Source organism: Puma concolor, chromosome B4 (genome assembly GCF_028749965.1).
Source record: "Puma concolor isolate L17-30 chromosome B4, mPumCon1.1.hap2, whole genome shotgun sequence".
Taxonomy (NCBI): domain Eukaryota; kingdom Metazoa; phylum Chordata; class Mammalia; order Carnivora; family Felidae; genus Puma; species Puma concolor.
Window position 1 is genome coordinate 85,863,760 of NC_141673.1, and position 27,925 is coordinate 85,891,684.

At 36.0% G+C, this 27,925-nt stretch overlaps 1 protein-coding gene across 33 annotated transcripts in view; it reads left to right on the top strand.

Annotated features, from left to right (window-relative positions):
* The window catches only part of SOX5 (SRY-box transcription factor 5), a 1,024,889-nt gene that overhangs the window by 907,686 nt on the left and 89,278 nt on the right, over positions 1 to 27,925 (top strand). For all 33 annotated transcript variants that reach the window (XM_086713854.1, XM_086713857.1, XM_086713848.1 and 30 more), the window contains one exon: positions 7,453 to 7,538. In XM_086713854.1, the coding sequence (XP_086569980.1) occupies positions 7,453 to 7,538 (86 nt within the window). The remainder of the gene's footprint in view (positions 1 to 7,452; positions 7,539 to 27,925) is intronic.

Below are 27,925 nucleotides of genomic sequence, written 5' to 3' on the forward strand. Positions count from 1 at the left end.
CCTGAGCCTAGATAACCTTGTTGGGAAATATTGTTTCTCTTACTTTATTATATATCAGAGAGGTAAATCCTTCTTAATGTCAGTAGGGATTATTATTATCTAAATATGCATTACTTTAACACTATTGCAATTAACATGCTTTCTAAGGGGTTATTGGGTTATTTAATATTAGGTATATCATTTATATCAATAGACACTATAAGCTAGGTTGTATTCTAAAAACAATTGACTAATATACCTCACATATTTTTCAACTTTTTGAAAAAAATTGTTTTGAGCTAGAATTTTCCGTACTTGGCTTTGAAATAAGAAGCCAATTAATTTTGGAAAGGCTTAGGGAAAAACTGTTCAAATGGTTAAAACCTAGGAAAGAGTAAAAGATATTACTTTTAACTAGTTGAAAGTCAATTTGAATAACTTACACATGGTTGAACTTTAAAAGTCAGAATTTTCCATTATTTAATTTTTACTAAGTACTTCATGAGGTATTTACAAAATAAACCTGTTAAATAAGGGATGGCACAAATAGATGACAGTATTTACTTCAATAAAGGATCTTCTTTTCCCCAGTAGGTCTTAATTACTCTTTTGCCATTAAGAACCACCCTTGACCTTATTTTTAAAGTCTGATAGATTCTGTGTTTGCTTTGGACACCAGCATATGCATGCAATATATTTTGAATTTAATTAAGAGTGAAATTGCTATATTGGCCAGCTTCACAGCTATTGTATTTGTATTTACTTAGTAACTTGGGACAAATTTGAGTCAAACTAGTTTTGCATATCTGGGTCTGAAAAATTGGTAATAAGGTAGACATGCGTCAAGTTATGTATGTTTGTATGCTAAAAGGAGATGGTTGTGATAATGTGGTACCTTAGACACAAACTTTTGAAAATTAGTTGATATCCTGTTTATGACTATATAATTATATCTTGGAAACTGTATGTGATTAAAGACACATATTAGCTATCACAGTCTTTTTAACTCCAGCTGCCAGTCTTTTGTTTTCTCCAATTTACTTAAACATCAAATACATTGATGTGTGGCTGTGTATGGCAAACATTAGTTTGCTAAGGCTACCATAACAGAATAGGACAAACTGAGTGGCTTAAGCAACAGAAATTTATTTATGGAGGCCAGAAGTCCAAGATCAAGGTGTCAACAGGGTAGATTTCCTTCTGAGTTTTCTTTCCTTGACTTGTAGATAGATGGCCATCTTCTCCTCTGTCCTCACATGGTTGTCCCTCTGTGTTGTTTGCATCCTAGTCTCTTCTTAGAGACTTAGAGGATAGCAGTCCTGTTGAATTAGAGCCCACCTGTGTGACCTCATTTAGGATTTCAACATATACATTTGGAAGGAGGGAGCACAACTCAGCTTATAACACATATATACAATTATTTAGCTTGTATAAATGTTTTATATATATATACATGCATTTATACTCACACATACAATATGGGATGTGTATAACATGATAGTTATTCATTCATGCATGTACAATTGACCCTTGAACAACACAGGTTAGAGCTGCACAGGTCTTCTTATATGCAGATTTTTTTGGATAAATATAATACAGTACTGTAAAAATATTCTCACTTCCTTATGATTTTCTTAATAACATTTTCCTTTCTCTAGCTTACTTTATTGTAAGAATGCAGTATATAATAATATAACATATAAAATATGTGTTAATTGATTATTTATGTTATCAGTAAGACTTTCAGTTAATAGTGGCCCTTAGGTCCCTGGGGAGTCCAAGGTTATACCTGGATTTTCAACTGCATGGGAGTCGGCACTTCTCACCCTTGTGTTCAAGTAGCAACTGTGTGTATATATATCCAAGTAGATCCACATATATACAAAGGAAAATTGACTATATTCATTCATTAATATGCATTAATGAATTTAGAAAATGAAATGATAAAAGATAAAATACTAATATATGCATTTTTAAAATTTATAGAATAATCTAGATTTTGATAATGAACTTTATATGTATGTATCACACTCAATTTGTTATTAACAATTAGATAATAGTAATTGAGAAGTGCCCAAAATATCTATGCAGGTGCTTGCTATCAATCCAAATGTATGAGGAAGTCTTTGTCCCTAGGTTCGAGATCTGGGGTCATTTTTTTTTAATGTTTGTTTTAGTTTTGAGAGAGAGAGAGAGAGAGAGAGAGAGACAGAGGGGAGGGGCAGAGAGAGAGAGACACACAGAATCTGAAGCAGGCTCCAGGCTCCAAGCTGTCAGCACAGAGCCCGACGTGGTCTTGAACTCACAAACTGCGAGATCATGAACGAGCCAAAGTCATTCGCTTAACCAACTGAACCACTCAGGTGCCCCCAGGTCCAGGGTCATTTTTAAAGCCCCCCTGCTACCTACCTTCTTTTATGATACTTGCTAAAACTTTATTTCATAGTCATTGCCGTGTTGTACCAAAATAGCCTCCAGTGTGGGGTATTAAGTTTCCCAACTCCTTCCCTTCAGTCTCTTTTCCCTCTACTTTATTCTATCACCTATCAGGTAAACTGATTTCTCTCCATTCCTTCAGCATGTCATACATGTTTTAATGTGTTTCACCCACCCAAAACATCTATCCCCCCTCTTCCTGCAAATCTTCAAGGCCAAGCTTACTCTTATTTTCGTCTTTATTCTCTCACTTAATTAGAAAAGATGGATGTGTAGTAGATAGAGACCAAGGTTTGTTTTGTTTTGCCTCCCAAAGAACCTAGCAGAGTTCTGGTCACATGGTAGATGTTGTAAGTACTGATTAATTGATTAATTCGCAACAGGGTAACTAAATTATATAAAATGAATGATCACTGTGAAGGGCATCACAGCCTCTACTTTTTGCTATAGTTAATTTTAAGATTATATTGATTAAATGAACAATAGAAACAAATTACATAGTTTAAGTATTTAAGTTGCCTATTCTAATAGTCATACTATAATATTTGTTATTTTTGCTAGTTTGCATAGTACAAATTCAGCTTTTAAACATCTAAACTTCCCCTTATAAATTCAGATAGTGATGGGGCGCCTGGGTGGCGCAGTCGGTTAAGCGTCCGACTTCAGCCAGGTCACGATCTCGCGGTCTGTGAGTTCGAGCCCCGCATCGGGCTCTGGGTTGATGGCTCAGAGCCTGGAGCCTGTTTCCGATTCTGTGTCCCCCTCTCTCTCTGCCCCTCTCCCGTTCATGCTCTGTCTCTCTCTGTCCCAAAAATAAATAAATGTTGAAAAAAAAATTAAAAAAAAATAAAATAAATTCAGATAGTGTTTTATAGATTAGATATTAAAAATACTAAATGGTAAATAAAACCTTATCCATGTAACATCAGTCAGTGGTCCACTCTCTCCCCTGTATCATCAGGGTTTTTTTTCTCCTATATTTACTGGATCGTTCTTACGGGCATGCAAGCATTCTATAAGTTTTACAAGTATACCTTTTAAGTAAGGTTTTCTGGATCACATGCCCTCCAATAACTACTGCAAAACACCTCACTAGAATTGTCTGTTCCGTCACTTCTCAAATAAGTACAAACTGTCTGGGACTCTTGTTGAAATTTAATTTCTAATTCAGAAGGTATATACTTGCTGCTTTAACAAATTCTCCCAAAACTTAATGGCTTAAAACAATAAAACATGTATTTGCACACAGCCCTGCTGGGAACTTGTGGCTCAGGATCTTTCACATAGTTGTGACCAGCGTGTTGGCCCGGACTATGTAGTCATCTCTAGGCTTGACTTGAGGAAGAATCTGCTTCTAAGCTTTCTCCTTTGGCTGTTGGCAGGCCTCATCTCTTTGCTTGCTGTTGGCTGAGAACATCATGCCTTTGCTATGTGAGCCTCTTTTTAGGGCAGCTCAACATAGCTGCTTAGTCCAAGACAGATAGACAGGGTAGGGTTAGGGAGAGGGTAAACAAGACAAAACCAGAATCTTCTTGTAACTCAATGTCACAAGTAATATCGCATCACTTTGCCTTCTTCTCTTCAAGGGTAGGAGATTACAAGGATGTAAACACAAGGAAGGAAATAGAGTCATTGGGGGGTTCCATCTTAGATGCTGCCTGTCCAAGTAGATTTGGTGTGGGGTTTGAAATTCTACATTTTTAACGAATTCCTAGGTGATAACTGTTATTATTCTCCAAGAACTTCATTTTGAAAAGAAAGGGTCTACACTTCCTGACTCCAGTTCTACTTTTAATCATCCTCTGTTGGTCACACTCACTCCAATTAGGCTTTCTCACCCTCCACTACACTGAAACTGCCCATGTTGGAGTCACCAATGACTTCCACATTACTAAATCCAGCATTTGAAATAAAATCACTCTTTCTGAAAATCTTTCCTTACTTGGGTTCTGGAACATTAAATTTATATTTCTCCTTAGTTTTTCTGCTAGTTGCCTATCTCCCTGACTATAAATATTACTATATTCCACAACCAACCCTTGGACCTATTTTTTTTTTATCTACAGTTAACTCCTAAAGAGTCTACTGAAAGCTTATAGCTTTACATTCCAGATATATGCTGACCACTCTCAAATTTACATTTCTGATATGAATTTTTCCCCTAAAATACTGACGTGTTTACCAAGTGCCTCACTGAACATCTCTATTCAGATATCTAATAGTAATTTCAAACTTAAAGTGTCCAAAATAGAATTATTCATACCCCGCGGCCTCCCCCTTCCCCACCAGGCCCAACCTGGCAATCTTGCTTCTCATTTATGTTTGCAAACCAAACAAACAGTACTACTCTCCAATCTGGCTGTTCAGTGAAAACCACAAGAGTCATCCTTGAGTCCTCTCTTACTCTCATATGTAAACAATCATGAAGTTGTGTCTGTGTTGCCTCTTTTTATCCCTTGACTTTCTCCATCATTCTCCATCCCAACATCACCACCCTCGTACAGACCATTATTATGTGTTACAGAGAGTTCTGATCTTCTTACTATTGATTATAGCTTCTAACCTCTAGCCCAGATGATTTTACTCAACCCATCTTTTTCTACATTCATGGTTTCCTTTAGCCTACAGAATGAAGTTTAGATTCTTTTTTTTTTTATTTTTCAATGTATGAAATTTATTGTCAAATTGGTTTCCATACAACACCCAGTGCTCATCCCAAAAGGTGCCCTCTTCAATACCCATCACCCACCCTCCCCTCCCTCCCACCCCCCATCAACCCTCAGTTTGTTCTCAGTTTTTAGATTCTTTAATATTGTTTATAATGCTGTACATAATCTGGCCCCTGATTCCCTCTCCGGTCCCATTTATCTCTTTTTGTTTACCTGTGTTCTAAAGCAATGCAGGGACTGGGCTATGATATGACACTCCCATTTGACTGTAAGTCTTCATTAAAATGGTTTTTCTTTCTGCAAGGCTCTTCTTTTTCTTCTTTGTTTGGCTAGCCTTCTCTTCATTCAGATTTCAGCTTAAACCTAACTTCTTCCTGGAGGCCATCTTTGATCTCTTAGACTAGGTTTAAGGCACCTATGGTGTAGTGCATAGTGTTACATACTTCCCTATCTTAACAGTCAGTGTATTTTCTACTAATCATTGAATTATCTTTTTCCTTTTTCTCCCATTAAGCTATAAGTTCTGGGGAGACCAAGTCAGCAGATGTAGATTCAGGTATTTTGAAGCCTGAAAAATATAACTTTGGGGTCCTCTTTAAGAATATATGTAATTATGGGGGCACCTGGGTGGCTCAGTCAGTTAAGCATCCAACTTCAGCTCAGGCCATGATCTCACAGTTTGTGAGTTTCACCCCTGCATCTGGCTCTGTGCTGACAGCTCAGAGCCTGGGGCCTGCTTCAGATTCTGTGTGTGTGTCTCTCTCTGCACCTCCCCTGTTTGTGCTCTGTCTCTCAAAAGTAAATAAACATTAAAAAATATATATTTAATTATTTATTTATAATTATTATTTTAATTATATACACATAATTTAAAATACACACACTCAAGTGAAAATGAGAGCTTTCATTTATAAAAGAAATCACAACAAAGTAAAAACGCTGACAAATATGAAAGCATATGATACTGTAAACATGCTTCCAGAGGCCCTTCGCAGAATCCCAAAGCTTAAGCTTCATTAAATTCCCAGTAAACACACCTCTACAAGTCAGTCTTCTTTAAAAATCTATTTCTAGTGTTGAGAGCAGTGCTTGATATGTAGCAGATACTCAACAAATATTTTGGAATGGATATATTAACTTTATTTTCACAAATTAGATTACTAAAAATAGATTTTTTTCTAGATTAAAAAATTGTTCTTGGGGCATCTGGGTGGCGCAGTCGGTTAAGCGTCCGACTTCAGCCAGGTCACGATCTCGCGGTCCGTGAGTTCGAGCCCCGCGTCAGGCTCTGGGCTGATGGCTCAGAGCCTGGAGCCTGTTTCCGATTCTGTCTCCCTCTCTCTGCCCCTCCCCCGTTCATGCTCTGTCTCTCTCTGTCCCCCAAAAAATAAATAAACATTGAAAAAAAATTGTTCTTATAATTATTATTTTTTTATTTTTTGCTACGGTCGTATTTCAAATACCAATAATGTACATGCCTGTTAGCATGTCAGTGGGCTCTAAGCAGAAAGTCTATTGTACTTCTTTACCAAATGGAAAAAAAAATTGCATCAAAAATGTATACTCCAATCTTTTAGGTTGTATGTATATATATTTGTGTGTGTCTCTATATCTTTATAGATCACATGTATTAAAACTTTAATGTTGAATTACTAAGATTTTGGTTTTTCAGATATCACCACAAACAAAAACCCTTCAGGGAGAGACCATCTATATTCTGTTTTCTTTATAATATATTTTATAAACATTTATCTCTGAGATAATAAGGATACCAATATTTTATATAAAACAATGCATAAAATGTTTTCTTTATTCTCAAATCATCCGCAAGACACTACTTAAGAGGTTATTTGAATTAAGACAATAACATTGCGTTCAAAAGGTAAGCTATTTGGCTTACATCTTTAGAGTTGAGTTTGTTAAAATGGAATTAAATTTAGTTAAGTTCCTCTTATGGTAACATTTTAAATTTGCTGAGGGTTGGTAGGCTCATGTCAAGACTGTTAGGGGTGTGTGTGTGTGTGTGTGTGTGTGTGTGTGTGTGTCTGTGCGTGTGTGTGTGTGTGTGTGTGTGTGTGTTATAAAGTGCAGCCTTCTGATCAATGCATACTTTTTCCTCCCATTTTCCTAAATACATCATGAAAAAAGGATGAGGTTTCCGCCTTAATTGCTTGTGCCTTTTATTCACATTCCTCTCTCAGCCAGAATTGTGAAAAGAGTGTTAGTAAAAGGCTGCACAATAGAGCTTTTCATTAGGCCCCAGCAAGGCACACAAAGGAAGGCTTTTGGAAAGAGTGAATGCAGGAGTTTAATTTGCAGGTGGAGAGTAGATAAAAGGTGCTGACACCTCTATTCTTCTCTTACTTAGGTGACCCTTACCCTGTTCAGCTGATCCCAACTACCATGGCAGCTGCCGCTGCAGCAGCACCAGGCTTAGGCCCGCTCCAACTGCAGGTAAGTCGGGAAACAATGCAGAAGAGACAAAGGTTAAGTAAACAGGGAAAACAGCTATTATCGTGTTAAAGCAAAATAAGGCTGACTAGTGATATTTGTCTCACTCTTTTTTTGTTTTTGACTTCCCTTGCACTGATTCTCAACCAAAAGTTGAGTGGTTGACTCTTTTAATTTGTGGCCCCTGTTTTCTGTACTAAAGAGAGCTTATTATACATTTTTATCGCCTGGTATGATTTAACACAACGGTCTCAGGTTTTGCTTTGATTACTGTGTAACATAGTTTCATCACAGACTGGTCCTCATCAAGATAAAAAGAACAAAACTGTCAAAGACATTCACACAGATACTTATGAATCAAGGCAACTTAACAGAAATTACATTTTAAAAAATGTTCAAGACACCCAATATTTCTGACTCTGTAGGTCTTTTTATTCTGCTAATGCCAACTCAGTTGGGCAAGCAAAGAGAAATAAACCAAATAAGCGAGTGCCTAAATGAGCACAACTTTATCCAGGCATTCCAATTAAGACCTTTTTAGCCCTGAAGAATACATATTCCCATATATTCAAGAATGTCAGTGATAACTTTACCAGATGTCCAAGTGATTTTAGAAATTTTGTCTCCGGAGTTGAAAAGAATATCAATAATATTATATTAAAGATATCTTTCATTAACTATTTAAATCTTTGAATCAGCATCCCTCAAAATCTTCCCTAGCTTCTGTTGTTATGGACTTCATAGTTATGCAATTAATGAGGATAACAAACCATCTAATAATAGAATCAATCACCCCTGTGAGAATTGTGTATTTTCCTTTGCCTGAGAGACACAGTATATCTGTAAACCCAGATATATACCAGTTGTGCTTAATAAACTTAACTTGTATGCACAAAAATGCATTGTCATGATAGATGATCTTAACCTATAAGGAAGAATAGAGTTTTATATTGTAGCATTAAGAGACAAATATATCTGCCCAGCACTGGGGATTGTCAGAAGACGTGACGGGTTTCTGAAAAATCAGTTGAATCTCACAGGAAGTACACAGGAGGAGCTGAGACATACTGTGTTCTACAGAGGTTAATAACAGTCATTCCTAATCTACCTTTTCCACAAAAAGCTACAGTGTGAGTAAGTGTTTCTTTGAGCTGGAAGTATCTTGGGAAGTGTTAGAGCCAAGGAGACAATAAAAGTAGCATAACACTTGTTATCCTCTGAAATGGCATCCGGAAATAATGACAATATGGGAAAGTGGTTGTAATCAGTAAAACTTAAAAAGAGTAGTGAAATTAAAGGAAGAGGGAAGCATATCTGGAAATATATTTGAATGTAGAAATAAGAGTTTTGGAGATTTCTGATGTCCATTTTAAAAGTAAGTTAGACATTCTTGTCTCCTTTCACCCTTGGGTTAATGGTGAGTGGAAGCCGGGGCAAGTATGTTTCACTGTAGGATTCTAGTAGAAAGTAGCTTTGTTAGGCAACAATCCAAACTTATCTTCCTACAGAGATGGTATTAAAATATTTGAAATTCTTTTATTTCCATCCTTATAATACATCAGATTCCCCTAAAATATCAAGATCTAAAAAAATCATTTTCAGAACAAGGAAAAGACACCAAATGTATTTGCTCTTGCTTTCACTATAATTTAATCTATAAGTAGAATAAAGATCTTTTTTACATAAGTGACATTGTACCCATTAACATATATGAGTTTTAGTTAGGATCTCAGTAAACCAATACTGTGGTATAACAGGAAAATTAATAATCCAAAACTCTTTTGTGGTAAGCCACTAGCTACTAGTAAAACACATACAGGAGGACCTGGGTAGCTCCGTTGGTTAAGCATCCGACTTTTGGTCAGGTCAGGATCTTGCTGTTCATGAGTTTGAGCCCCTCATCAGGCTCTGCACTGACAGTGTGGAGCCAGCTTGAGATTCTCTCATCCCCCTTTCTCTTCCCCTCCCCCACTTGTGCTTTTCTCTCCCTCTTCTCTCTTCCTCTCTCAAAAATAAATGAGTAAAATTTAAAAAAATAAACACATACACATAAACACACATGCAAATTTTTTACTCATGATTTAAAAATGCTACTCAAATGCAAACACATTTCAAACTCATGACATTTGCTAACTCAGTAACCTGCTAACCAAATTATAACAAAAATGCTGATGAATTGGCACTTCTACAAATACTCTCTATGCATCACACTGCTGAAAGAAGTAGCCCGATTCATAAGGGCAGTTATCTATTTCAGACTGCATGTCAATTTCATCTCTTTACACAGATATATGTTAATTCAAGCCTCTCATTTTGAACATCTAGATCTAAGAAGGGCCCTATAAATGTATTCCTACTCATAATTGACTTTGCCTACCATTTGTGTTTTCTTTTGAAACAATCTTTGCCTGTCATTGTTCATACTTGGATGACATAGAGTAGAACCACAAATCCAGGATCTTCCTTAAAGAAAGAATGAAGAAGAGTACAGTTATTTTAAAAGATGAGCAAGAGGACGTGTTTTAAATGTAGCCACTTTTTATTACTTAAATATTATTTCATGTTCCTGGATAAAATAATGAAGTTCTAGCCATGTAATAAAATACACCTTATATTTTAAAATCACCTTACTATATACTTTAGGAGCAGTTGAAATAGTCTAAGCATTGTGATGTATTTATTTTTTATAGAGAAAAAAGTGGCTTAATCTGGATTATGTAATTAACATGTTGTGCCAAGGGACTATTTTATTTATTTATTTTACAGTGAGATATCATTCTGTTTCTTCTGCCTTTAAAGTCTTTCCTGAGCCTCAGATCCATATAGACAACTATTTTTGACTGTCAAGAGGAAATATATAGGTGTTTACAGACAGTATAAGCTGAATACCAAATGTAACTTACCAGTTCTCTTTCTTGCCCCGAGACCTGCTCATTCTCTGGTCCTAGCAAATGGCTCCACTCCATCTTTGCTCAATCTGGAAACATGAGAGTTATCCTTGTCTCCTCTTCCTCTACATCTGTTCATTCATTGTCTCTGCATTCCACCTAATAAATACAGCAAGGATCCATCCATTTTTTTTCCATCTTACCTATTATTACCCTTCTGGTCAGGCTCCCCTCATTTGTTGCCTAATTTACCACAATAGCTCCTGCACTGGTCTTCTGTCTTCATCTTACCCCCTCCAATGCTCTCTCTACTCGGTCAGAATAATCTTTCTGATTTTAGAAAATCTGATCATGTCCGTCTCTTACTTGTTTTCAAGTTCTCTGGATCTTTACATGTGGTATTTCCTCTTCCTGGAACCCCATTACCCCACACCTTTACCAAGCCAACTCCTATTTCACTCAGATTGCAAGATAGAACATCACTTTCTAAAGAAATATTTCCTTGTCCCCAGGTCTAGATTAATGTAGCTCTTATGTGCTTCAAGAGCACACTGTATTTCCCCTCTCATAACACTTGTAGAAAAAGTTTAAATTCTACTTTCTGGCTTCTACCAGATGGCAAAATCTATGAAGACAGTGACTCATCATCATTTACATTAACCAAGTGTTTGAAATATTTTATGAACTCAGTATCTATTATATGAAAGGGTGAAAAATGAATCTTAACATCATAATAAGTTAGGTATCTATCTTGCTCAAAGAGCTACTCTGCTTTATGATATTGGAATTAAGCTGAATAGTAATGATTAGTTTTCAATATAAATTAATTTTCATCCTTTAAAAAAGACAATAGCCAAATTACAAACACCAAAGGTGTCATTGGCTCATGGAAGAAAAAAAAACTAGTAGTTTGAATTCAGTAAGATATATATTGAAATTTTATAATAAAAAAAACTTATTCCCTTTTCATGAAATAACCTTAGGAGAACACTACATGCCTAGCACCATGGTTAGCACTACAGTATTTTCTTTACTTGTATTTAAAAAAATATTTTTATGACAGTTTTGCTCCATACTACCTTATTCAATCTGCTCCAACTACACTAAGGGCTTTGCTGTCCCTTGACATGCCAAGGCATGCTCCTAGCTTCCACCTTAGAGTTTTATATTAGCTGTCCCTCTACCTGAAATGCTCTTCCCTCTGCCTGGAAGGCTCATTCTCTCACCTCATTCAAGAATCTGCTCTAATGTCATCTCTCTAAGACACCTACCCTAACTAACCTGTTTCAATCACAAAATAACCCTGCCAGATATACAACATCTTCTATTTCCCTTATTCTTTTTTTTTTCCTATAGCACTTGTTATCTTCAAACATCCTATATAAGTTACATATTTTGTTCCTTATTTATTGTCTGTTCCAAATACTCCGTAAGCTTCACCAGAGCAGGGACTGTTATTTTCGTTATTGTTGTTCAATAATGTATCTCAAGTGCTCAGATTAATACCTAGCAAATAGCTGGTACTCAATATATATTTACGAAATGAAAGAAGCTATCATGAGTTAAGGGTAATAATCATTTTAATAATATAACAAGGCAGTATGTCATTAATTTCTGGAACAAATGTTATTAATTTAAAGACCTGGGAACTTTATATTTTTCAGCCCCTATTAGGAGATTCTCAGTATATGAGAAATCCCTAACTCTATCTCTCCTGCTCTTTCTTCCCTTTATCTCATCATAGCCATGGTCTGCTACAAAGAGAATGTGTTTTAGCATTTCCTGCAATTTATGTTATTCCTTTAAAGTAATTAGAATTTATACACACAAAAACAGACCAAACAACTTAACATTGGATTATTCTTGTATGGTTTGTCAATGTATGTACAGACATACATAAGAATATGAACTGCTGGAGGTACTTTGACTCAATATGGCGCACCTTGTCACACAAAACTAAAGTAAGTGATTTCCAGATAATAGAAGAGTGTGTTATCAAAATAGTAACTATCTAATTAACAATATCATATTCTGGGTTTACCCTTTTATGTTTCTCCCTCCCTTTCTTTCTCTCTCTTTTTTTTTCTTTCCTCTTCCTCTTCAAACTACCTGTATTTTTCTTTCAAGAGCCAATGATGCTTTTGGTGTTTATCTTCCTGATATTGTCTCTTTTCGGGGGGGGGGGGGGGGTGGTTCATGTATGCAGAAAACTAATATAGCTTCATTTCAGTTTCAAAAAGTGAGGATAATTATTTAAGCCAAATAAAGTTACACTTTGAATCTTTTGGATGTTTGGACTGGTTAAAATCAGCTAAGCGAATCATCTATTTCTAATTAATAAAACCAAATAATGGCAACAGTGCATCTGACATTCATTCCTCATATTCATTGTCATTAATTTGCATTTTACTTAATGGACATCATGAATTTTTTAACAGTAATAGTTATAATGTAGTGTACTATTTCTATTTTTTAGCTAGGCCTCTATGATTTGAAATTAGAAGGCAATATTTATCCATTTATTTCTCACTTTATAAATACCGTATTTGTGTTGGCCAAAAGATGGTTGCCACCTGTTCTACCTATAGGAAGCCAAAAATGTTGACTCCAACCAATGATTAATAGTGATAAGCAAAGGAAAAAACATTGAGATTATCCTTGGATTGTCATATTTTACTCAAAATAAGCAAGTAGCATTCATTCAAGATTTTTTACTGAATTAGTGAAACTTTTTAATGAATTCAGTAGGATCATTTTTTAAATTCATAATGGTATTTTTGGAATAAAGCCTCAAAATTACAAGTTGCCATAATTGAAATCTCATGGGCTATCATTCCAGTAACTGGTATCATCACTAACATGCATTCTCTGGGGTTGAGAAAATGAGAGGTGTCACGTGATCACGTTAGAGAATGAAACATACAAAATATCAACGGAAATCAGTCTTTTTTCACAGCTACCAAAGGTACATGCAAGTCCTAGTGGAAATGGCTTAAGCTTCTGTGTGACAGACAGTAACATCAAGGCAGACATGGATAAAAAACTGAAGTTCATCTTTTTATCAACCTCCTGCCAGTCTCCGAAGGAGGTCAATAATTATGACAGGACACAGATAAATGCTTCATATTTCCCACAGCACTGTAAGTGACTGAGCATGGCTTTATGTATCTGACCAAGAGAAACACCCAGAAAATCAATAAGGGAGAAATAACCATATGGAGAGGTCTGGAAGTGAGGAATTTTACCTTCTTATTGAAAGAATTGCTTACAAGGATGGTTTTTCTCTTTACCTACCTACACACTGTACTATTCAGCGTAACTTTTAGGTCCTTGTCATGTTCATACAGGGTGAAAAATGCTCTACTGCTCCTCATTTCAGTTGCAACCCTGGTGCGCTGTTTGCTGTTGGACTTCTGTCTGCATGAGTGAGATTTCTTGCAGGTTAGAAGAGTGAATTCCCTCTTTGCGTCTCCCTTCGACCCTGAGCCTGCAGGGCAGACAGACAGAAGCACACATATGATTAATACAGCACAGCTGCAAGTGTGAGTCATTTGCATATGTATTAATAGAGGCAAAAAACCCAACAATTAAATTATATAGAGACATCCTGAATACTAAAGAACATATGCAAATAGGCCTGAAAAAGTGCAGCCAACATTTTCTCTGACTTTTCCAAGCCCATATGGGCTAGAGTCAGAACCCAGCAGTGTTCAAGAATCTCCTTTAAGGAAGAACCTGGTAGGAACTACTTTCATACTTATTACCACCCCTAGGGTTCCCGGGAGCTGTTTTGACATTTGGACAATGGAGACAGTACAAGCAGTGTCTTTTTCATGCTATTTCTGTATTTTCTTGTTTCCAGCAGCTTCATGGTGTGTCATTACATGCTAACAGAAACATCAGTACATGTGTGCTTTTCCATAGTACCCGTTTTTATCATAATAGCCAATCAAATAAATGCTAAAATTTACATTGTATTTGAAGTCCTATCATCGCTCTACACTAAAGTAATACAACTATCGTCAGTGCCAGATTTTCTGGTCACAAGTCAGTCAATGCCCATTACTTGATGGCATTCTGTGTTCTCTTAATCAAAACATACGTAGGTTACTCTGACATGTTTTGTGGCTAATTACCATACATAAAAGGATTGTGAGGCTCAAGGCCAACAGTAAATTATCCTTTCCTAGGACTGGATAATTTAATACAATATCAATGTATTAAAATTTTAAAAAGTGTACAGCTTTTTCATTTTATTGAAAAAACAGAAACTACTCAATTTTCTAGTCGTGGCTATATCTATGTAAGAAAGAGCAACTAACATTCTTCAGATTCACAGATTGTATTTATATAAGAAATTTATTCTTCAACCTAATTGTCAATTGACCTTATATTATGAGTATTCTTTAATTATTCAAGGAAACTTTTATGAAGACAAATTCAACGTTAAGAGTAGTGTTTCACATAATTGCCTTGATAGGACCGATAAGAATCTTGAACCTAAAGAACCCTGATGAAGACAGATGCCTCTTAAGAGGAGCAAATGCTGAGGTTTGTTGGTACCAGAAAACTGTTGAATAATATCCATTCTTTGCCATGGTGAAGTCTCAAATGGCGCAACTGGAACATGTAAATTGCATTACCTACAACTGGTAAACATAGGACAGAAGTCTGTAGTTAATATATGCAGAAAAATTTAGTCTCTTAGCAGAGGATAATTAGGGAACAGAAAGACTAAAGGAAAAATTTTTATTATATTAAGGCATTGTCTTTGGATTAATATTTTAAAAGGCACTGTTGCCTAATGAGAGGCATTGTGACATAATGGTTGAAAGTGTGGTACCTGCAGCCATCCATGCCTTAAAGAACTATTATTCTGTTATTCACCAGCTCTGTGACTTTGGACAAATTACCTAACTTCTCCATGCCTTAATTTTTTGTCTGTATAATGTGGGCATAAATGATATCTTTTTGTGAGGATTAAATGAGGTAATACATATAAAGTGTGCAAAGCAACAAAAGTGTTAATTACAGTTTATCAAATATTATGTGCTAGGTAATAGTAAATGCTTGGTATTATTAGTTGTTTAATAACTGTTATTCACTGAAATTAAAACTATTTCTTTTTTTTTAACGTGTATTTATTTTGAGGGGAGGTGGACACAGAGAGAAGGGGAGAGAGAATCCCAAGCAGGCTCCACACTGTCAGGGCTCAATCCTGTGACTCTGGGATCATAAGCTGAGCCTAAATCAAGAGTCTGATGTTTAACCCACTGAGCCACCTAGGCACCCCTAAAACTATCGCTAAAAGGAAATCTCACAAATTAGGATTTGGCAGACTTATGTGCATTTACTTTGCAGGTCAGCAGGTAAAGCAAGTTAGTAAAATTGAGGCATATCATCCTATTTATGAGGAAATACTTAAATTCCCCTGTGTGGTACAATTTTAAGACCCATCACAAGAATCTATGGGAAACAATGAGTTTACTTATCCCACCAAAATATAAGAAGTTACTTGGAGCATAATGTTCTGTATTTTGCTATTACTCACTCTTTGTCTCAATATTTATATCTATAAAATAAGAAAAATGCTTGCGGCACCTGGGTGGCTCAGTCGGTTAAGCGTCTGACTTCGGCTCAGGTCATGATCTTGTGGTTCTTGAGTTCAAGCCCTGCGTCAGGTTCTGTGCTGACAGCTCAGAACCTGGAGCTTGCTTCAGATTCTGTGTCTCCCTCTCTCTCTGCCCCTTCCTAACTCATGCTCTCTCTCTCTCTTTCTCTAAAAAATAAACATTAAAAAAGTTAAAAAAGAAAAAGAGAAAGAATGCCTCCTGTTGAGTCCTGTTTTTCCATGGGTGTAATGCAAATGGACTGTCTCAATGAGCTGCCCACGCTATTCTAAATAAATACCTTATACTATTTAAAATAAGTTATTTACATAGATGCCTTTAATGTAATATGCATTTTTAGATAAATAATATAAAAAAGATTTTCTGGTATCACCCTTCAAAAGTCATATCTCTTTTTTGAGGTATATTGATAGAATATTTACTCTTATTCTACTCCTCTGTTGTCTATATATAGATACTAAACTATTTCTCTTATAAATCTGAGAAAATTTATAAACTTTGTATGACTTTCTTTAAAGAAAAAATTCCTTTGGTTTCAAACTTGAATGTGGAAGCAAATTATTTTTATAAACCCCATAGTATCCTAAAAATTTTATTTACTCAGAAAATATTTATTCTTTGTAAGCTCTTCAGCTAAGCGTGTTAAGGAATGCAAAGATGAGTCAATTAAGAATCCTTAATGGATTATCGAGAAGCCTGAAATTTAAAAGAATGAATGCAGTGTGAAAGTGGAGTAAAACTTGAAGAAAGTCATAAAACCTCCTTTCCTATCAAGTATATTCGAAATGGAAAGGACCTCAGAGACCATTCATTGAAAACCATTATTTGAAACTATTCACAGGAATCCAGGCAGCTCCAAGAACCCTAAACGATAACATTCACTTTTGTATGTTTTATAGATCTAGTTATACAGGCTAAGATTGTTTGAATGAAAGAATCTGCTGCTAAAACGAAATTTTAAAACCATTCTTTTAGTCCACGTCCATAATTTTATTGATGATGCCATTTGGACTCTAAGTGGTGACCTGGCTAAATCCAATTATTAGCAGAAGTGTACCACCTGGGATCCTAGCAACTGAAAGCTAAATCTAGCTTGTTCCCATTTTACCATGGTATCCTTAAAAATAAACTCATGTATTCATATATATTATTTTTAAGTAGTTTTTTTTTGTATAAAGGGGGAGAAAAATGGCTGTTTTTGCTTTTAGACTATTAAATTAAGGATGAATAAAACAATGGGTAGGATTTGCATACTAGTAACAATGACAACCTTCTGAATTGCTTTCATTTTGCTGAGTTCAGTGATTGTGCTCTGTGAATTAATTCCTTTGTGAAAAGCTATTGAAAGATCAAGGAATTTAGAAAACAAAACAACAGAGAAGCATGCTGTTTCATATCTATTTGTTCATAGAAGGTTCAAAGTGGGATTGTTTATATCACAAGTCTTGTTGATATTTTATTTGCTTCTCAGAAGAAAGATAGTATTCAAAGATGATTATATAATCATGCAGATAAGATTTTGTAGTCATGAAAGAACTGTTCTGAGAGAGAGACCAAGGAGAAAAATCACATTACAATATTGAGCTGTGTGTGGTTGGCAAATGTCTTCAGGAGACTTGAAAATAGAGCCCTATTTGCTTCCTTCAGATGAAAAACTGAAGCCAGTCCCATATATTTCAAATTTGCTGTTTCCTGTGGAAGTTTCTCAATATTGTCCTGCCAAACTGAGGGCATGCAAAGAAAGGGGGGGAGGGTGGGAAATGAACCCTTAATAATTTCATATTTCTTAATCCTGACCTTTACTTTAATGTCATACTCCTTTTCTTACCTAGCTACTGTTTGGATAAAGGAGGTAGACAGGAAGAAATGGAGGAATAGATTCAAAGTATGCTCGTGGATGATTTGCTACAATGAGCATTGGGCCAGCATAATTAATGCCTCCAACATGAACATTACAACAGCGGTCTCTTCCTTTTCCCATTATTAAAACTTCTTCAACATAGAATGGAAAAAAAAGTAATCGCGATAGTGAAAATTGCAATCACTTCCTTTTAGGAATGAGGCAGAACTATATAGCAAATGTTGTCCATCTATGGTAGTTGCTTTAAGATAAGTTTCCATTGGAATTTTATACTGTGCCCTACAACTCCAGCCACTTCAAGTACGTGCTCAAAATATTTTTCATATGACTAGTTTTCCTCTAAATTAGCTCTTTAGTTGTAAAGGAATCTTAAGTTATTATAAACCATGCACCTAAAACATTTGATTAACATAGAAGTTATGCCAAGACACTTAACCAAACAATAAAAAAAAAAAAAAGCTAGGCCCTATGTGTCTTCATTTTTATTCCTTTTTCATTTGATTCATCTTTTATCTGGTTTATTTCCAGAGCAATTTTAAACTTAGATGTTTTAGTGTCACCTTAGACACAGGCTAGCATCAAATACATTATGAAACCATAAAGTATCCTGTCATAGATTCAATCTTTGCTTTGCTATTTAGTAGTATGCGGCATAGTAACTAGTTAGATGACTTGAATGGCTTTAGCTGTTTTTCCTCCTTTCTGTTAAACGTATTCCCCAAACTTGATTTAAATATTTTTAACTATTTAAATAAATCTAACAAATAAATAATATGCAAATGTTATATACTATATAATGAATTATGGGCTTTTGTTTTATGAGACACCTTGTTTGTGTGTCTGTGGTCAAGGTACTCAATACCTTAGTCTTACTTTCTTCACATGTGAGATTTGCTAATATTCTTCCTGCATGGCAAAGCTAGTGTAAGGTTTAAATGAGATACTGAATACAAAATGTTCAGTATAGCATAAGCTGTCAGCCATCATTAGCTGCTGTCATCCTCATTATTATCTCCTAGGTTCAAGTACTTACCCTTGTCAGAAAAGAGCCTAACAAATTATTTTGTAATTTAAGTCAGAAAGTAATTGTCTAGGATATAGCAATTATGTCTTACAGTACAAAGGAGTATGGTTATTGTAGAAATCCATCTTATTCAAGTACTTGATGCAAGCAGAATGTCTTTACGAAAATAAAATACGTTTTTAAAATAATCTTTCTTGTACATGTAAGACTACAAGAAACCTATGTTTCAGTTCTTCCTAAAAATAATCTATCTCTCTAATGTTTTCATTCCACGTGAGTTACTAGAGCTTTTATGGCATTGGCAATCATTTGGGAAAGGAACGAGCTTTTCCTTTTGAAGGGATGTGCTACTGGAAAGTTGTAGTGTTTGTTACAATGAAGAGAGTTTTACAACATGGAGAGTTAGGGCATAAGAATAGTTAGGGCATAGTAAAGGCAGCCAAAGTAGCTTATCTAACCATCATTATCCCCCTAATGACCCAAATTGTTCAACAAATAAGGGTTCTAGTCTCGCCTGCCTTTGAAGTGATGTAGGAGTCTGGTCTTGAATCATTTAATCTGTTATGACTCAAGTTTTCTTATTTGTAAAATGCATATTACTGTCCTACCTCTAGCTGTCCTACCTATATATAATGGAGGAAGGAAAAAAATGAAGCAAAAAAAGGACTAGTGAAAGTAACCAGTAGCCCCAGAAATCCCCAGAAGGAGCCTTTGCACCTTACAAGTGGACTTCTCTGATTTATGGACACGTTTATTCATATGCTGTCAAGGAAAACATGAGACAAGGGTAATGAGGCAATTATTGATCTGAGACGTTCAAAAGAAACGCTTTACACACTTGAAAATAATCAAGCTAGCTCTGAAGATCCGATTAGGCAAGAAAGTTTTATTTATTCCTATTAGGTAGCTCCATGGAATGAGAAGATAGATGAGCAGGTCAGACCAGGACTAGATTGCCCAATAGACAACCTAACAGCATACTTAAAGACAAGAAAGGAAGAGCTATCTAGATATAAATAAATAACAATTTCACATAAAATAACTTCATGGCAGTAATCAGAATACTGTCATTTTTTAATTACAGTCACGGTGTTTGGACACTACCAACTTTTTTTGTCCTTAGGGCTGATAAAGGTTTTAAAATAGGAACATCGGGGCGCCTGGGTGGCTCAGTCAGTTGGGCGGCCGACTTCGGCTCAGGTCATGATCTCGCGGTCCCTGAGTTTGAGCCCCGCATCGGGCTCTGTGCTGACAGCTCGGAACCTGGAGCCTGTTTCTGATTCTGTGTCTCCCTCTCTCTGACCCTCCCCCGTTCATGCTCTGTCTCTCTCTGTCTCAAAAATAAATAAACGTTAAAAATTTTTTTTTTTAAATCTGTTTTTTTTTGGGGGGGGGGGGGGTCGCGCGGTTAAGCGTCCGACTTCGGCTAAGGTCATGATCTCACGGTCCGTGAGTTCGAGCCCTGCATCAGGCTCTGTGCTGACCGCTCAGAGCCTGGAGGCTGTTTCAGATTCTGTGTCTCCCTCTCTCTCTGACCCTCCCCCATTCATGCTCTGTCTCTCTCTCTCTCTCTCTCAAAAATAAATAACGTTAATTTTTTTTTTAAATTAAAAAAAAAAAGGAACATAATTCTAAAAATCAACCTTTCTGGGGGGCCTGGGTGGTTCAGTCAAGTGAGCGTCCTACTCTTGATTTAAGCTCAGGTCATGATCTTCTGGTACATGGGATTGAACCCCATATCAGGCTCTCCACTGACAGTGCGGAGCCTGCTTGGGATGGTCTCTCTTTTTCTCTCTCTCTCTCAGAATAAATAAATAAATATTTTTTAAAAGTTAAAAATTGGCCTTTCTGGGGCGCCTGGGTGGCGCAGTCGGTTAAGCATCCGACTTCAGCCAGGTCACGATCTCGCGGTCCGGGAGTTCGAGCCCCGCGTCGGGCTCTGGGCTGATGGCTCAGAGCCTGGAGCCTGTTTCCGATTCTGTGTCTCCCTCTCTCTCTCTGCCCCTCCCCCGTTCATGCTCTGTCTCTCTCTGTCCCAAAAATAAATAAACGTTGAAAAATAATGGTTAACTTTGTAAAAAAAAAAAAAAAAAAAAAAAAAAATTGGCCTTTCTGTTCCTGTTTGTCGGAAATCTTTCTCTTTGTTTTTACTTTTGTGTCTCCTTTTTTTTCCCTCTTCACTTAACTTTTCCTATGTTCTTAGCTGCCCTCCTGTGTTAATCCTTCTTTACCTCTGTCTTCCCCTCTTCTCTTTTCTTCAGGTCTTTTCTCTTCTCTTGTTTATCAAGATCTGAGGCTGTAACCACTTTTTTATTCTCCCACAACAGTGAAAAAGTGGGAAAATTATCTTTTTTGGATGTATTTGCTTGTTGACTAAATAATTACAGGAGTAATCCAGATATGAGCAGAGGAGTCAGAAATTGGAATTAGGAATATTCAAATGGCAAGGATGGAAACTATCAGAGGAAAGTATATCTGGGCCTTTTTTCTTTTGCTCTAAATAGAATTCATAACATTCTAAATGATCTCAGAAGATCCTAGCCTATTCATTTTCTCTATTAATAAAACCAAATATGTCAATGATACAGGCTTCCATTCAGACCAGAACACCAACAGTTGAAACAATCCTGTTTTTACCCACTCTCCCATTAGAATTGGTATGTTTTCAAACTATGCTTCATAGATTGGGAAAGAAGCGTGAGTTCTCTTGGAAAGGAAACATGTAGATGTGAAAGCTCTGCTCATTATTTTTATACTAAGAAAGTACAGCACAATTGGTTTCTTAGCATCAGTGGAAATGGAAAGAACTGCTTTTCACCTTGTTTATTTAATAGTCTACTCTCAGTACTTTATACTCCTATTATCTCAAATGGTGGGTGGTAACCCCTGGCTAGCTGCTCTCCTGCACAGTCAAACTATTTGTAATTCATTTTTATACCCATATGGAGATATTGGAGATACAGAAAGATCAGGACTGAATTTTATAATGTTTTCAAAAATCTTCGTAATCTACAGTGCTAGCAAATTGTCACTTTTCCTGTCTCTTTCTTGGGAAGGAAGGCCCAAGTGTTTCAGAATTATAAGTTAAAGTTGATGAATAAGATTCTTTCCATTTTTACATGGTATCTTCAATTGTTTTTTAATTTCTAAAATGAACATCTAGTAAAATTGACTATTTTGGATGCACAATTCTATGAGTTTTCACCATCACCCCCACCACCACTACCATCACCACCATGTCAGGAAACAAGACAGCTTCATCACCCCTCAAATTCCCTCATGTTTTTAGCCACCTGGGAAAGAAGTTCTGTCATCGACTGCCCAAGGAGTTGAAACGTAACTGTGACAAGACAGTCAAAGCTAAGAGGAGCAAGCTATCTTCTAGTTCAGCAGGCATCCTTGTAAGCCCACTATTTTAATATGGCTTTCAGCTCTGTCTGCTCTCCTTAATTCCAGCATTTCTTTGTTCATGCTTTGTTCATTTGGATATTTATTTATTTATTTATTTATTTATTTATTTATTTATTTTGAGAGAAATAGAGAACATGAGCAAACAGGGGAAGGGCAGAGAGAGAGAGAATCCCGAGCAGCAGTCTCCACGCTGTCAGGGCAGAGTCCATTGCAGGGCTCAAACTCTTGAACCGTGAGATCATGACCTGAGCCAAAGTCAAGAGTTGGATGCTTAACCAATTGAGCCACCCAGGCACCCTTATTTGGCTTTTTTTTTTTTTTTACAGTACCTTCTCCGCTGATTTTGTTGGACTTAAGTATTTAATTTCTGCATTTATTTTTTAAAATTTTGATTGTGATCCAAGCTTTGCTAATTTTTATTAAGCTTCCATAGATTTACTTTTTGTTATGGTAAAATATACATAAACATAAACTTTACCATTTTAACCATTTTTTAGCACAGAGTTCAGTGGCATGAAGTACATTCTTGATGTTGTAAAGCCATCACCACTTCCCATCTCCACTACTTTTTCATCATCTCAAATGGAAAGTTCATACCCATTAAACAATAACTCCTGATGTTTTCACCAGCACCGACCCCCAGCCAGTCTCTGGGAACCACCATTCTACTTTCTGTCTCTATGAACTCTCTATTTGAAGTACCTCATGTAAGTGGAATCATACAATGTTTGGTCTTTTGTGTCTGGCTTATTCATTTAGTATAATGTTTCAAGGTTCACCCATGTTGCAGCAAGTCAGAATTTCCTTCCTTCCTTTTTAAAGCTGAATAATATTCTGTTGTTAGTATATGCTACCTGTTGTTTACACATTCATCCATTGACAGATATCTGGGTTGTTTTCACCTTTTGCTATCGTAAATAATGTTTCTATGCACATGGATGTACAAAGATCTGTTTTAGTCCCTGCTTTCAAGTATTTGGGGTATATACCCGGAAGTGGGATTTCTGCATCATCTAATAACCTTAGGTTTAATTTTTTGAGGAACTGCCATGTTTTCCACACCGTTTTACATTTCTACCACCAATGAACAAGAGTTCCAATTTCTCCACATCCTTGCCAACATTTGTCATTTTCTATGGTTTTTGCTGTTTCATTTTGTTTAACTTTGATAATAGCCACACAAATGGGTGTTAGGTGATACCTCACTGTGGCTTTGGTTTGCATTTCCCCAATGATTAGTAAAATTAAACATCTTTTTATGTGCTTATTGGCCATCCCTATATCTTTAGAGAAATGAGAATATCCTTTTTACAAGAGCTTCTGGGAATTGATTCTTGGAGAATGTTTGCTTTTTCATTGTTACCACCTTAGGTGAGCCTTTAATAATTGTTGATTGAGAGAGGGATACATAAATGAATGAATAAAAGAACAGGACCTATTATCCTTTATCATCCAGAGCATCTGAGTCTTAGGACTGGATTTGCTATGTGGGGCAGATTTCTTAACTTTGCTAGGCTACATTTTCATAATCTATAAACAGGGATAGTAATATCTGACCCTTAGAATTGTTATGCAGATTAAATACTATGCAAAATGCATTTAAATTAGTGACATACCAACAGGAAATTAATTTGCTAATAAAGATACCTTAGTGCTTATAATTATCTGCTATGTTTAAGTTTCGTAATACTTAAATGCTGATTCTTTGTTTCGTTGTTAATGCTAGGAACACCCTCTTAAAATAATCTGTAAATTTTTTAAGTATAAACTTCACAGGAATTAGTTCAATATCTTTCAAGAAATATTTATTGATTAAATTGAAGAATGATGAATGAATGCATATGTGTACACACATATGCTCACACATATATGTGTGTGTGCCCGTGCGCACACACATGCACACACACACACAACTTTAAGTTGTATTTGGCTCATATAGATTAAAAGTTTCACTATGTGGCTTTTCTCATTATTAGCAGCGAATCCAAAATACTGTATTGCCTCCAACTCTATTGGATTGATATTTAAAGAACTGTGACATCTGGCAAATTTTTGTTTTGTTTTGATGGCTAAAATAATAAACTGTAGGTAATTCTATCTGATTTTTGCTTCTATTTTTTTCTGATTAATTCCATTGAATTAATAACACCATACCTTTTACTTTCTGTTAATAAAATAATAGTAATAATATTTACTAATTAAACTAATGAGGCTGTGGTGTGGCATTTATAGAAGATTTTGTGAACCTTTTGTTAAAGTTTGTGGAAGTGTGAAATACTATAGAAGTACAAGATCAATGGTAAGTCAATTTGATGTTGATATACCCTAATGGGTAAATTTTCCCAATCATATGAGAGAGAACACTACTGAAAAATGTGTCCCCTATACTAAAGTATTTTTACTTTAAATCAGATTGACTTTATCTTCATTTTTTTTTTCTTTTATCACCTTTTTATTTTCAAACTGGCTGAGATCTGAGGTCAGTGTTCATATACTAATTTCAACCAAACATAGACGTGTAGGATCAGAAGAGGAATAAGAGATGGTCCAAATAAAAAAGAGAAATGTTAGATTTTTTTAAAAAAGCTAATTTGTCACTTCACTCATTGAGTATGAACTGAATAGACTTCTAACCCTTAAAATACTTTTTTTTCCCTCTTTTTATTGCCTGGAATCTTAAGAGCTTTATCATTTGCAGTCATAAAATGAAAATATACACCAAACCCTCAAAGGGCAAGTATGAAATTAAATTATATTTGGGCAGCTGTAACCTTTTAAAACGATCAGATTCCAGTTAATGTATTTCTTCCTGTTCCAAGTGCTGCCATAGTGTTTGATGGTGGGAAGCAGTCCAAAGGGCATTGGGAGATAATAAATTCACTGTAAATTTCACCCCAAGGCATGTCTCGATACACCAAGGCCTCCATTTAGCAAGGCTGACCTAAAACTCTTGTCACATCCAAAGGTCATTTAGGTTGGGGTTGGTGTGTCCCATCTATCTTTCCTTGATGTAAAGAGTGACAGTTGAAACAGGATTGAGCTCATAAACAGTCATCTGAATATGAAAAAGAAGCTAGCTTTGGAGTAGGAGGGGAAAGTGAAGAAAGAACTACCTTTTACAGGAGAACTGGCAAATGCTGTGCTTTTTGCAAAGTCAATGAAGGGTTGACATGATCTTGTAGCTTCTGTTTCAGAGCAATCATTAACTTGAAAGAAAGGGGCATTACTGGACTGGGTTGATTTAGAACATACTCTTCTTTCTTTTGTTTGTATTTGTTTCCAAAAGGGTAATTTTTAGTAAGTATTTTTTTAAAAGAATCTAATATTTCCAACCTCCTTTTACTTTAGAATACCATTACTCCTTTCCCCCTTTAATATGTTCTCTTGAGTTAATGTACAAAATGAACCAACACATGGGAACACATTAGAAAAAATGTTTTAAAGAAATAAAGCGTAATGTGGTACTGGAAAACAGTGTTTGGTTTTTTTCTTCTTTCTGTTGCCCTCTTAATTATTATACTTTTGTGGTAAAATATGCATAAAAATAAAATTTATCATTTTAACCATTTTTAAGGGTACAGTTTAATAACATTAAATCCCTTCAGAATGTTATGTAACCATCACCACTATTTACCTTCAGAACTTTTAATCATCCCAAATGGAAACTCTGTATCCATTAAATAATAACTCTCCATTCTCCCTTCCCTCAGCCCCTGGTAACTACTTTTTTTATGTTTTATTTATTTTTGAGAGTGAGAGCACAAATGGGGAAGGTACAGAGAGAGAGGGGGACATAGGATCCAAAGCAGGATCTTAGCTGATAGCAGCAAGCCAGATGCGGGGCTCAAACTCATGAACCGTGAAATCATGAGCCAAAGTCAGATGCTCAACCCACTGAGCCACCCGGGTGCCCCCGCTGGTAACTTTTATTATACTTTCTGTCTCTGTGGACTTACCTATTTATATAAGTGAAATCATGTAATGTTTATCCTTTTGTGTCTGGTTTATTGATTTCAAGGTGTACCCATGTTGTAAGCATGTATCACTCAATCATGTACTTTCAAGAATGACCTCACTTCTTCAAAAGCAGTATTCATTTACAAATATGAAGAGTAATGGATATATAAATTCCCAATCATAATAACCACAAGTCACATATAGTGTCACATATGGGGGCATATTAGACAAGTACTAGATAGATAGAAGGAAAGATTAAGTCTAACAAGTCTTTGGGGAGGAAAACATTTAAAATCCTATCATTAAGGCAGAGATCTCTGTTCACTGATGTGTTCTAAGTGTCTAGAACAGTGGTTGGTAAATAATAGGTGCCCAATAAATAAATACTGAATGAAGCAATCAATTTAAGGCAGGAAAGCAGAAGTTAACAATTGTTGACTATTTCTCTGGACTATTCTGATGATATATGAGAAGTATGTCGTGTGCGATTGAAAAGGAAGCTTGCCATGATTAGAAGAACTAATGAGAGTCAAGACACATTGTAAAGGCAAGGTACTATTAGAGTGTGTTTCTATTATTGTAATTGATTTAAGAGTAATGTGTGGTGTAGGTAGTGCAAATGACTCATTTTTAATGCATTTTTCTTATTCTTTTTTAAATTATCCAAAAGAACCAAGGTTAGTGACTATGAATTAAATAAAAATATAAAGTTTTAAATATGATTAAATTCTCCACAGAAATTATACAGGAAGTGGCAAATATTGAAATAAGGATGAGACTAAGAATGTTGAAAAGTATATAGCCAGACTTATTCTATAATTGATTTTGAATCAGTTTTAAATCATGTAAAAAAGTGATTATGTTAATCTTATTCCATTAAAATGGGGGGTAGATGTATCAAACCCTTCCAATCAATTCTCATATTATAGCTAGACTAGTCTTGTAGAAATGCAAATCTAATTATGTCATTCCTCTTCTTAAACTATTATGGCTTCCCATCTAGCTTTTTTTTTTTTTTTTTTTTTTTAATTTTTTTTAACGTTTATTTATCCCTGAGACAGAGACAGACAGAGCATGAATGGGGGAGGGTCAGAGAGAGGGACACACAGAATCTGAAACAGGCTCCAGGCTCTGAGCTGTCAGCACAGAGCCCAACGCGGGGCTTGAACTCACGGACCGCGAGATCATGACCTGAGCCGAAGTCGGCCGCCCAACCGACTGAGCCACCCAGGCGCCCCCCATCTAGCTTTTTGAGCATCTCTCCCACCACACTAGAGTCTCACTGGCCCCCTTCCAGTACTCTGCTTTTGTCATGATCTACCCTACCAGTAGCTTGTTTTGCTAGTACTTTTTCCTACTCCATGTACACAGTTGCATCCTCTCATTCTTCTGACCCCTAAGTAATCGTATTTGTAGAGGAGCCTTTCCCGATCTGTCTGACCGTATCATCGCTCTCTCTTACATGCCCTTAAAACACCATGATTGAGAAGCAGACCAAACTGAACCTTTTTTTTTCCAACTGGCAGTGGCCAAGAAGAAGGAGGATGAAAATGCTAGGAAAAATGTCCTCTTGGGTGCTTCTCATGTCTTTTCCTGCACTACAGCTGCCGTAAGATAGT